The 13009-nt window shown below is 37.9% G+C and overlaps 2 protein-coding genes across 5 annotated transcripts; one reads left to right on the top strand and one right to left on the bottom strand.

The window, feature by feature from the left end:
- Nucleotides 1-2050: 2050 nt before the first annotated feature.
- Nucleotides 2051-6958, bottom strand: LOC131780527 (netrin receptor UNC5D). The gene is made up of 7 exons (XM_066172565.1): nucleotides 6800-6958; nucleotides 5017-5447; nucleotides 4555-4698; nucleotides 4157-4327; nucleotides 3672-3750; nucleotides 3140-3205; nucleotides 2051-2648 (listed from the first exon to the last, which is right to left on the bottom strand). Exons 1-7 carry the CDS (start codon nucleotides 6807-6809, stop codon nucleotides 2587-2589), a joined length of 963 nt encoding a protein of 320 aa, XP_066028662.1. The 5' UTR covers nucleotides 6810-6958; the 3' UTR covers nucleotides 2051-2586.
- A 699-nt stretch (nucleotides 6959-7657) lies between these two features.
- Nucleotides 7658-12501, top strand: LOC131780535 (uncharacterized). 4 transcript variants are annotated; one of them, XM_059097134.2, is made up of 5 exons: nucleotides 7658-7889; nucleotides 10090-10249; nucleotides 11053-11172; nucleotides 11539-11697; nucleotides 12162-12501. In XM_059097134.2, exons 2-5 carry the CDS (start codon nucleotides 10094-10096, stop codon nucleotides 12213-12215), a joined length of 489 nt encoding a protein of 162 aa, XP_058953117.1. In that variant the 5' UTR covers nucleotides 7658-7889; nucleotides 10090-10093; the 3' UTR covers nucleotides 12216-12501. The 4 variants fall into 4 exon arrangements, with proteins under 4 accessions (XP_058953117.1, XP_058953118.1, XP_058953116.1 ...); XM_059097135.2 differs by lacking the exon at nucleotides 7658-7889 and adding an exon at nucleotides 8178-8579; XM_059097133.2 differs by lacking the exon at nucleotides 7658-7889 and adding an exon at nucleotides 8615-9595.
- The last annotated feature ends 508 nt before the right edge of the window (nucleotides 12502-13009 follow it).

Raw genomic sequence — 13009 nt, 5'->3', positions numbered from 1 at the left:
AAAAAAAAAGGAAATGGATGCTCGAAAAAAAAGTGATAATGATAACAAAAATTAATAAATAAAATACAGTAAAAGTTCTGGACTGCATTTCACCGTTTGTTTTGATTTGTCACGTATTGACAGACGTGGCTATATAAAAAAATATATACAGAGAATAACCTGTAGGGTAACGCAAACTGCTTCGAGTTAGCGGGAGATTCGAAGGTTCGAGTTACCAAGGGTAACAATACAATAAATGCGTGATGGAAATCCAGGGGAAAATCGATTTTGGTTCGTATTAGAGAGGGTTTGAGTTATCGAGAGTCCGGATTACCACAGTGACTAGCCTTGCCGTTTAATTCAGGGAGAACAGGGATAAATTTGGGTCGACAAATAGTCGATAATAATGTAAGAATGGCGAAAATGTTACGATCGATGGCAGTTTCATTAACGAAAGTAGATAAATAAATGATTCGACCAAACGTTGTCGAGTCGTCTGCCGTGCCTACTTTTTTTTCAGGTAGATGATTTCTCCTTTAAAAAAAAAATAGGAGAATGAAAAATCTAGACCCAATTGGTTTCCTGGTTTAATCTCCGTAAGGCCATTTTACAGAAACTTGATAGGTAATCGGTGTGTAGCGAAATATAATGGTTTTGTAGAATAGAAATATCCACTTACCTTGAGCTTTCTTGAAACTAGATAAAGGAAAAACACCTTTCACGAAAAACTGAAGCCAAGAAGTCGATTGTCTGGCAATGGAACCCAACGGAGTACTTGGGCACGTACGTTGCTTCTTCTTCGAGTGATAATGGATTACTCGTCCAAAGCCATTTTTAGAATGAGGAGTGTCGTAAAGCCCAAGCCAACGTAATAATAAAAGCCAATCAGAAGAAAGAAAAAAGCACCTTCAAGAGCCTATGAGAACTAAAAGTTAAATCAAGCAAACGCCTAAACGTGCGTGAAAAGGAGGTAACCAAGTCGTTAGTGCCACAAAACCAAAGCAATCCTGGATTACTTTATTTTTGGGTCGAAATTTGCTCGAAGATGACTCTTTTGTTTGGAAAATTTTACATCATCAGGAAATTTTCCGGCACGTGTGTGGTTAAAGGTGAATCTTTCATAGGGGAATAAGATCATATAGGTTTTTGAAGGCACTAGAGGCGGTTGTAAGGGCGCCTAAGACTGATAGAGCCTTTAAAAGAGTTTAAAAAACAGGATTAACAACCATGTCCCATCCAATGAGTGGAACTGAAGCTTGCTTTAGATTGTGAGCCTATTCCAAGGAATAATTATTTATTACATATTGGAATATAAATAAATATTTTAACAGTTGCTTGAAATTACTCTGAAATTTTCTAGGAGGGATCTAAGAAAGCACATTACACAAAAGATTGTAAGCCCATTCCAGGGAATAATTATTTCTTTCATCTTAGAATATAAATAAATATTTTAACTGTCGTTTAATATTAATCCGAAAACGATATAGATTGCTCTTCAATATATTAATTCATCAAAGTTCCTTCCTTTTATGTGAGACGACTATAAGACATATTTTCAATTCTGTTTGCACGAACCAAATATTTGTGAGAGTGTTAATACTCTGTCAACTTAAGTTTCAGTCTGGCTTAGAGCAAGCAAAAACTTACAATGCCAAAAGAGAAAAACTAACTTTTTGGGTTTTGAGGACTCCCTAATAGGTAGTAAATTTCTCTTGAAATGGTTAAAGATATCGGATAATTTTTTTTACGGAATATTCCCCTACTTTCAAAGCTCAGTCGGGTAATTTTCATTGTTTGACGACGTATTTCATTCGACAGAATCAGGAATAAGTAATGTCCAACTCGTACTGTCTTCAGCTTTGAGAATTAGATGAACTTTGTGGGTGAACTGACCCTCGCTTTATGTAAGTAAGTCACCTAGCATTTGGTGAAATGTGTGCCGGAACTTTAAGCAAGAAACAGATTCGAACAGACGATAATGCAACACATTTTGCCATTCTTCTTCTTTTGGTAATGAATCCACAGAAGATTGCTAAACCCTCACGTACAAGCTAACGATAATATGGTAAGGTGTATTGTCGCTGTTACCGGCGATGACCTGTTACTTATTTTGGACTAATGGAAAACTTCCCAAACACCGCTTTCACTTTTCATAAATACAAAATTAAATAAAAAAGTATTATGCACGCTTATAAGTCAAAATATCAATTGGGATGCATTGATTATTCCCGTAATCCTCTGCACGTTTTACGTTTAAAATTCCATTCTCGCTTAGTGAGTCTGATCACTGAGAATATTACTTTTTCTATGCAAAACTCGAGAGAAGGTGGCAATATGTATCTGAACATGACGTAATTCTATCATAATTTTTTCTTAAGTTATTGCAAGCGCTACTCATTGGTAATAGGTTACTCATATGATATTTCTCATTTAAAAAAAAATAGCAGTGACATTATTTTAAACCGAAAACTACAACATACACCTCATTACTTTTACTAATGCAAGTTGTGAAAAGGATTTATTTTGTGTTTGTTTCCCAAGTTTTTACATGGCAATCGATAGTCGGCCATTTTTTCTGTTATGAGTGAGTTATCCTGGAAGATGTGTTCAGTGAGACCAGACTAAGGCTCGCTTTTCTTCGTTAAAAATAGTGGCGTACTGGGCTGATCCTGTAAACAAAAAATAAATTGATTACAAAAAGGTAACCTTACGGAGCTTAACTGAACACGGGTTGGGAACCACTCTTCAGTCGTTGGTCTAATCTTATCCAAACTTTGTCCCCACAACAAAAACAAAAACAAGACAAAAACAAACAAACAAAACCAAACCAAAACAAACAAAGCAAAACAGAACAAAACAAAACAAAACAAAACAAAACAAAACAAAACAAAACAAAACAAAACAAAACAAAACAAAACAAAACAAAAAAACATATATAAATATATATATATATATATTTATCGCTTTGATGAACTGCACGATGCTTTTGAAGTTCATTTTCCTATATTTTTTAAGGAAGACAAAACATGTTTCGGATAAAACATCGTCCATCGCCAGTTGTATAATAAGAAAATAATATCTGCTTATTTGTTTTAAGTCAGCAGGTGCACTGCCATTATCGTCAGGGGAATAGCATAGAACGGAATAACAAACCTCTTACCTTTTAAACGCGTGTGTTTCCATCCTAGGGCCAGAAGGGCAATCATGAAGATTAAGGTGTTTATCTCTGTAATGTAATTCAAGTTGTATATTAATTAGCGCTAGGAATATATTAGCCTACTTGCAACTGGTAGACTTTTTTCAACTTTTTTTTTTCCGTTTTATCTGTCACATTATTTTCAAGATTATACATAGGAATACATTGGCGGCTAGTAAACATTTTATTCAACCTATAGCTGAGCCGTAAATCGTCCCAAGTACCTGGTTTTGATAAGTAAAGAAGTGGTAATCTAACTAAGTATGTAACCCAACTTCTGTTCAATAACTTTTCCAAATGCCTTGTTCATTAGACAGAACTCAAATTGTCAGTGAAGGTTTCGCCTTAACAGGATATGGCTCGCAAATATTTCTTGGAGTGATATAGTTTTTAATCATATCCTTGTACTCAGTGCTGTTGGCGATGTTATTGTTATCGTTGTTGTTGTTGTTGTTGTTTTTTTCTAATAGAAAAGAACAGGAATAAAGCGTCGTACCATTTCTCGCATATCGGGTGGTGTTGTTCAGTGTCTGAAGTGCTTTAGATGGTTGGTTGAGTTCTCCTCTTTTTCTCTCCTGTACGATAGAAATATGAGTTTTTAATTTTCTGGAAAATCTCCATTTCACATATGTGCTATCTAAGCCATCTTAGCCTAGAACGGTATCATTCCTCTTTCATAGCAAAATTTTTTCGAAGTTGCTAAGTTATGTACTTGGTAAAATGTTCCTTTTGAAACGCATTTCATTGAAGCTTATGGGTTTTTTTTCACATTCTTGCAGCTAAACATTTTATGGAGTGGTATCGATTTGTGTAACTTGTATTCGTACGAAGTGACAAGAAAATGACTGAAAGTAAACCTTTATTTATTCTAATCGCGGGGGGCTCGAACTTCGAACACTTATCGCGCCTTTTGCCTCTCTCTTCAACAACCTTCGCCTGCATCGTCACAAATGCATGCAAATTCCTATATCATAGACCTACATGTTCAAAATATGCCACTAGTTCTGTGTTAGCCTGATCTCTTCCATGCGATGCTGTTATTCCACAAAAGAATGCTTGCTTCGATTTGTTGACGTGTTCGATGATGATTTGGCAATGAGGAAAACCTTTAGAATTTTCAAGCGAGTGCCAGGCATCTTTTGCTGTAATCGTCTGTAATTCAAACATGATAAAAAAAATCAAAGTCAGGACAAAATGTGCCACGGGAGAGCATTAGCTAAGGTGAACGCTTTCCGTATTCTGCAATGTTCAATCTCAGCGGAGATCGAGGAAAAAGAGAATTTGTATCACCTCGTTTTTCAACAAGTGTTTGGGAGTAAAGCTCAACTTTTAGGTCGTCGAGGTACAAATTGGTGTTGTAAAATGAACAATGTGTATACCTGAACTTTGTTTCCTTTGACTTTCCATCCAGGTTCAATGGGGTTGATTTCAATTTTGATTTCTTCGTTACTGTTTGACACAAATAAACCGGCGAGGGTTGTTAACAAGTTGTTTCCTAAACTCTCCTCTTTGTCGCAGACGTTCTGTTTGATAGAAAGGAAGAACTATCAGGTTAAATTACAATATCTTGTTTCTAAAGTGAAGAAAATAATCCCTTTAGCAGTCTCATGGCATCAGCCATTGCAACAAGGAGTTGCCGGTGGATGAATTTCCCCAACCTTTAAAAGAAAATGTTTAACCATGGTTTACCTGGCGATTGTCAACCAATAACCATTTATATTCCAAGAAAGAAAAAGGCACTGTAGGAGTGCGTTTGTTGCAGAAAAAAAAAATAGACTCAAATTTAGACCTCAAGCACGAGTCTGAGGAAGTTTACCAAATATAATAACAACCGGTCTTACCTTAAAAGCTGTAGTCGAGTCGTCTATGAGATAAACCTTTAATTTCCAGTCCCTTCCTTGGGTTGGCTTTTTTCCAAAGATTGCCATTTTCATTCGTTTCTGGTCTACTGTTCCTGGAATTCCGAAGGCCGCAATTTCAATGTCCTTGTATAGTTGGGGAAGAGTCACAACAATGTCGTTATGTTTCTGTTCTACTTTGGCATCTGGAATAACATCGGTGACTTCTCTCCAATCGCTCGAGTTTGCAGTCTTTCTTTCTTGGTGACTTGATGTGGCTCGACATTGGACACAAATTTTCCATTCGTGTCCACGCGCTACTAGACAACTGTGCTGGATCTCAACGGTAAGAGGAGCAGTGTCGTCCTTGGAGGCTCTGTATATGCTACTGACTTGGTACAAGTGTGATTTCCGAACTTCGGTATTTGCTGAATCTGTTAAACCAAAATGTTTGACGAATTTATACATGTTCAATGTGGGGCTCATTTTCATAAGATTTTTCTTTTCTTTTACGTTTATATGTATCCCTAACGAGTCTTGCTGAGGCCCGCTTAGTTGAACCTTGGATGATATTCTCATAATGAGGTCACTTCCGTTCGATATTTTAAATCCACCAACACGAATGGTTTATTGAAATATAGCATATTATCACTTAAACTGCGGTGTTATACAGGGATTTCCGGCCCTGAGAAAAGCCGTAACAACACACGTGAGAAATAATCGTATTTTTTTTTTTTTTCGTTTGTTGATATAGCCAATCAGCTGCTTACACGTCACTCGCCTTTGGCGCCTATCGGTCAGGTTGATGAATGAACTGCAAAGCCTTCACTATTCTCAATACAAAGTAGTTTTTCGGAACTTTCTTGAATTATGCCGGCTAAAACACCAAAAAATCCGTTTCGCTGGCAGACAATGAGGTTCAAACTTTCCTAGAAGGGGAGGAAAACCAACACACTAAAAGAAAAACCGAAAGTTGCGTATTCGGTGGCTTTGTTGTTAGCATTTCTCTCGGCTGAGAATGAAAATCGACAACTGGAAGATTTGTCACGTGCCGATTTTGGCCATTTGTCAGAAAGACTTCTTCTGTCAGTAAGGACAAAGTCGATAAATGAGAATTTTGTAAATTGAAAATTACGATTCAACGCATTTTTCTATCTTAAGAGTCAGTGCCAACGCACTCTACGATTTTTATTCGAGGATTGTCGATTCATTTATTTTCATTCATTAATGAAGTAGCTTTTTTGAACGGCTATTTCGTTTACATGATAAACAAAATAATACATGGTTGCTTGTAGATATGGAATTTCTCTTCTCGTGTTCAACTGGACATCTCACTCGTGAGCTATCGAGTTAAACACTCGAGGAGAAATTCCATACCTACGCGCGCCCATGTATTATTCTCTATATAAAACATCTTCGATAGTTTAAGCGCTTAAAAATATTTCATCGTTACCTCCAATCAAGAATTATGGGTAAAATGAAATGATGGTTGTAGCAAATTTTTAGCAGACCGCGTAAAAAAAATGATTTCATTTGTACATCCGGTCTTTCCTATTATTCTGAGTGAACTATTGCATATCTGACACATTGCGATATTCTCCTTTTTTTCTTTCAGTTTTCATCAAGACTTGCTTACAAATGCCGTTGGAAAATTATATATGCATTCATAAAACATCTTTTCGATTTGTTTTCCACGGTCCAAATTTATTGATATTTTTTTTTTCTCTCGTACTAGCATATATTGTGCATCCGATAAAAAATAAAAGAAAAAAAGTATTAATCTTACCATTTCCCATAGCGGCCACTTTGTTTCAAGTCCGTAGAGAAGATCGTTTGCGATCTTAAAGTTGTGAATTATCTGTCCGTGCCAATGCAATTTATATTACGGAGGTACCAAAATAGACTTTGTGGTGTAAACATGATTTGGCAGGTGGAAGGTCAAAGTCAATTTCGTCTTAACACGTACCCATTGTTAGATCAGAAAGTAATATACCAAACGCTTTGACGGAAACACCTGATATTACCATTTGAAAGAATCGAAATTGAAAAGGGGTTTTTCCCATCGTTTGAGCTGTCACCCACGCGCCGCACGTATTTGTCCTTTGGTTGTCACCTCAGAAACCAAACAATACAAAACTTGCTTGTCTAGGCACATCTATGTGGTTTCCGGTTTCAAAAGAAATGTTCTCGAATTTTTACACATGTTCTCAACAAATGACAGAATAACATAGGTTCTGGATCATTGACACTGTAAGGCACATTATTTTTAAAGTCTAAACCCGGATTAACTTGGTGTCTCGAAAAAATCCTTAAAAATACCTCGAAATGTTTTCGTCTTTTGTTTGTCAGAGGGATTTTTCCCTCCCAAACAAAAATGCGCTTATCAGGCACTTTTAGCGGATATCAATATTGATAACGGCCTGTTATGCAAATCCATCGGGGATTCCCCCAAGATGTTAAAGTTGATAAAGTTTCGATTGCTCCATTCGTGTCGTTACCCTGTCACGAGCCCATCCGGTTAGAAAATGAGGATAGAAATTCTTAAGAATAGTGCTCAAATTAGAAAGCGAAACTTATTTTCCATAGGTTAAACAAAAGCTGTCCTTGAAGAGGGGACGAATAGTCACGTGATTCTAAAAAATATATCAGGCGGTAAGACGGTACGGTAGAGGCTGACTCGCGAGGTTATAAATCTTACGAAGGCAAGAGAGTAAGAATTCGCCTTAAACTATCCATCTGTTCAAAACGATTTGTCCACTCTGATTAGGCGCGAATATAAGGGGTGAGAATTTAGAGAATCAGGCATCAAGAGAATAACTGCAGTATTGAAGCGGACAGACAGAGAACTAAGGACTTCTTCTGAGAGTTTTCAAGTGGTAGGTTCTTTAAGACAATATCGAATGCAACAAAAACACTTTTTATTTGGTTACCTCTGAGCTTGCATAAAAGCGCAGTTTTTGTTAACAACCCGGTTAAATATTCGTTGAGAACTGATTTTAGTTTGTATTTATTTAAACCTATTTGGATTCCATGCCAGCTGTATCATCCATCTGTGAGTGCTTCCTTAATTCCATATAGACTCCATGCGTTGCTTCGCGTTTTAAAAAAAAAATTTCATTCAAACAAATAGATACTATTCCATTAAGTCACGCTATTTAAATGGCTGAAAAAGCTCGGTCGTTTATAAACGTAAACCAGATAACAAATATTCATAGACTTTTGCCCTTTTGATGGATTTTAAGAGCACAGTTGGAGAGTTCGCATTTAAAGTGGCGTGATGATTCAGGCCACGTGACGGGTTGGTTCTCTTAATTTTGGAACGTATTTTAAAACCGGGAATCGAAAGTGCTGTGTCATCGAAAACAAAAAAAAGCATTGGCACGTGGAGGAACTCAAGGGGATTACCCTTGACAATGCCGGCTCAGTTTAAAAAAAACAAACAAACAATAAAAACCCGGATCATATTCTATTCATCTGTACCTCTGCTAAGAGAAAAGAATCGAAGTGGAATAGAATAACGGTCAGCTCTCCTTTATAGGAAAGAAAGTAAATCGTCGAAAGAAAGAGTGAGTGTAATTTATAGGCCGGTCAATCAACATGCTATATAGCAAAGCTCCTATTAGGGATCACCACTTTCGGTAAATTGTGAATTCTCTTTGTGGTAACAAGTGACTACTTATACTCTAATTTTCTTAACTTATCCTGCGCAATCCACTGATGCCTACTATCGATCAAGATCTTCGCCTGTGGCTAAGGTATTTTGTATCGTAAAGCACTACGTCTGATATCGTACAGTGCAGTTTGCTGTCTAGAAATCGTCAAATCGATCGGAAGTGCGAAAAGCGAAAAGGCCTGTCACTGATTTGTCACAAACAAGCTTTAACATCGCGTGAGCAGGTTACTCGGTTTGCGTTTTGAAAGGGTTTTTATCGAAATCAATGATATGTATTTCAATGTCACGCGCATAACACCGATTGTTAAGTACCCGTCACGCAATTTTAAGCCTCGAAAAAGTGCAGAAGATACAGTTTTGTTCTCTAATTATTTTTTAAATTTCTGACCTTGTTTTTTTTTTCCGATGGTTATTTTGGTTGCATGCTTTATGAGTTTCACAATTCGCCGGTGAAAGAGACGAAAAATGATCGAGGTTTTGCATCTTATCGCTCCGGGTTACATTTCACCGAAAACGAAATCGAAAGTGCAGTGTTTCAAAACACAGAAGGGAAAACCTTCTTTCTGTGACCCATGTAACTAAAAACACTTCAGAGGTCACAATAACAATAACGAAAATGAAAATGACAGAAATAAGATAAAAATAGATGAAAACAGTTTGACGTAAGGGAGCAAAGAGGGGTGCAAGGGGATTCCCCGTGCAACACAATGGCGAAATGAAACCATTGTAGTTGTGTTCGAACTCTTCCTTACGATTTATCAGCTGTATTTACCTGAGGGAAGGCTAGGACATTTTGAACTCATCTTGACACTAAAGCCAACATTTAAACTGCCCAGCCAAAAAAGAACTTTGAGCAAGCGAAATCAGAAAAGATCGAGACGAAATCAAATCATCACAAAAGCGTGTGAGGTCAGTAAATCTGTTTATCACTCGGTTTATGCTATCTAAATTTACTAGTGATGAGATTCGAAGAAAAGTTGATATCATGCTGGTGACTAGCCTGTGTTAATTTCATCTCGAACACAAAGCGATTTGTGGTGAGATATGGCTGATCTTTCAAGTTTCATCCGGGGGTTGGTGTGTTCTCCATCGATTATTTTAAAAGGACGAAAGGAAAATTCGAGCGTAACAAGGGAGGGAGATGAGACGGGGGAGAGGAGACGATCACCCCTTCCCCCCACCTCGCTTCGCTGTTTGCACCTTTGCACTCGGTCCAGCTCGGTCCAGCTCGGTCCAGGCTTTCTCGTTCAAGTGATCCAACATGGCTGACTAAGGGTGCGCATTAGCACAAATAGTTCACAATTATTTCATTTAATTTGGCCAAAATTAGCGGTTGATTCTCTTAGCTCTACCTTGTTTACAAGAGCGTCTCGATAAAATAGTTTCCTTCCTTCCTCCAACAGGAAAATGGATGAAGACGAGCCGGTCGCTAAAAGAGCATGCTTGGGTTGTGAGGATGACTACATTATGGATATATATAGCCTCGTACAGCCAGGACAACAGAGCCAGCTTTACCTCTATCTAACCAAAAGTGGAGGTCAGAGCAGAAAAACCTTCCTACAGGTATCTGTAAAAAAGCATCTTGTTCTGTTGTCTTCTCCCAAGAAATGCTGTACCATCAGTTACTTCTCTCTAATTATATAGAACTTATCGAACAAATACTTGAGCTAAACATAGCTTTGATATCAGTTGAGAGCCTTTAAAGAATTCCTGTGCATGGCTGAATCATCTTACCATCTTTGAACAGATTTGAAATCCAACTTTATGACGACAACCTAGGGAAGCTGTGGCGAGTTTTCCTGTGTCTGTCTGGTTTTGTTTTGTCTGTTTGTCTTTGTCTCTGCAGGTAATTTAGTGCTAGCAACTGAGTTGAAAACGTCAATTGGCCACCGTAAAGGGCCAAAAAGTGAAGTTTCGAGCGTTAGCCTTTGTCATCGCTCTAACGAAGGGCTAACGCTCGAAACGTTAGCTTTTTTACCCTTAACGGTGGCCAATTTACGTTTTCAACTCAGTTGTTAACATTAAATTACCTGCTATACTCTCCCACCGACGCAGTTTCTTCTTAGAAACTTACCCCCTTTATTCATTTGTCTCTGTTTTATTTTGCTCTTTTGAAGATGGATAATGAATGAAGAGCACAACATTGCTCTCAGACCTGAAAAACTACTCTCGCGTTTGGCTTTGTCACGGTTGTATGTAAAGTAATTTGGAAATTTAGCAGCGCATGAAAATAAGCATTCTTCTCGTTATAAATTTATTGATTCTTCCCAATTGCTCTTTGTGCTAAATATCGAAATTTTAGGTCGCATCTGAGTTTAAAGGACAGAAAGAAATAACAAGTAAGTGATGTCCTGGTTTTATTTCAGGAAGAACAATCTCGACTTGGCATGATGAGGGTCCATGTTGACAAATTCTGTACGAAAGAGAAAGAAGCGCGGTCTATAATTGCTGAGTTGAAAACGGGTGATTTTGGAGCAGTTAAACGGGTAAGAACCATGGGAACATGAGGGGCTGGATTCTGTAAGCTTCATTTCAGTTTGGTCAGTTACAACTTGCGTGGAAGACAGTTAGATTGCCCACTTAAAAAATGAGGTTACTCGGCTGCACATCTGGTTAAAAACGAAATGGCAATTTAATTCGAATTTAAGAGCAAACAAATTAAGGATTATTTGTATCTATGTACATAATAAGCCTTTGTAGGGTAACAGTTTCAGTGGAATCTGTATGCTATCCCTGCAGATTATGAGATCAATACTTGTTCACTCGTGGGTGATCACTTAAAAGAAGTTTGGCTGTAGTCAGAGAATATCACTTTGCTTGACTTTCAATTGTTTTTGTATATGTTGACTCAGATCGAAAGAATAAAGATCGACCAGTTTACACTGCCAGAGAAGTTAACTTACACACTTCCGCATGGCCGCGTAGCCTCGCTGAAGATAATTGTAAAACTGACCAGCGAAAGGGATGAGCTACTCCTCGAAACGGAGCAGTTGGAGGTAAACCTACCTTCGGTGAGTGGTGTGACATTCAAAAACAATAATGAAATGATAACGTGCGTAATTAATCTATGAAGAATCAAGCTCTGAATTAAATTATAATTATAACATCTTTTGGTGACATAGTTTTATCTATTTAGAATAACAAAATTGACCCGCAATGAATAAGTGGTAATTCGGCAGGAAAAACTTCCCGCGACAAATTTATCGCTAAAATTCAATGAAAAGCGCCGAGCCTAAAAATTGTTCAAACAGCAACAAAAATTGCAAACATACTTTGCTGAGAAATGAGCTAAAAAGAAACAATGCCCGCATAGCTGTTCATTCAAAGGATAGTGATGTATAAAGAAGCTGCAGTTTAACGTTGGTATCATTATTTACCTTCTCCGTTATCTTTCTCATATCTTGCCATCTTAAGAAGATTAGGTTTCTCATTGACAAAAAAATTTAAATTTGTGAAAAAAATATTTCCTCTGTAGACTCATTTGATTGAGACGAAACCAGCGGTGGAGCATGGCAACAATCCTGAGTAAAGGGAGGGACAGAAGTTCTATTGGAGTGGCGGAGAGGCGCGTGACGTTTAGTTCGAGACGGCGCGAGTTGCTGCGATTAAACGCACTACATTGGTCGCCTGCGGTGGCGGTCCGGACTGAGCCTGTCCAGGGTCGTGAGACCGTGATGTACCGTGGTTGGCGCAAGTGTGGAGCCGTATGTTGACAGCTAAGACGGCAGAAGACGCCTTAATCGTCCGAACTACGCTTATCTACCCTGTAAACATGTAAATATCGGATTGATTTGAATGAAATACAGTATCAGTTCGTGTTACGTATACTGTTTATCTATACTCTCCCGAGCTCAAGTTTCATTCATTACGTACAGGGGGAAGGAGGGGTGAGGGAGAGGGGTTAAGTTGAATGTACAGATACCCAGAGGCAATGGGTCGAATGGTTTCATGTGAAAAGTTCACGATTATTTTTAAAGTCTTCATTCAGAAATTGCTCACGTCACGACAGCGAGTCCACATCTTCTTGCCTCACCACCTTTCGAAAACATGTACTGAGTCAAAGATAGAAAAATAAAAATTGGTTGGAATAAAAATTAATATAGGTTGAATCCCGATAACTCGAGCCCTCGGTGACTCGATTTCCATACTAACTCGAAGCAAAACTGATTTCCCTTAGATTTGCCTCATACATTTAATGTAATTTTAACCCCTATAACTCAAAACCTCGTTAACTTAAAACCCCCGCTAACTCGTAGCGATTTTTACTTCCCTTCAGGTACTTTTCTTTGAAAATTTACCCTCGATAACTCGAAGTCGATTTTA

Source organism: Pocillopora verrucosa, chromosome 9 (assembly GCF_036669915.1).
Source record: "Pocillopora verrucosa isolate sample1 chromosome 9, ASM3666991v2, whole genome shotgun sequence".
Lineage (NCBI taxonomy): Eukaryota > Metazoa > Cnidaria > Anthozoa > Scleractinia > Pocilloporidae > Pocillopora > Pocillopora verrucosa.
This window is presented reverse-complemented; position numbering and strand designations above follow the sequence as displayed.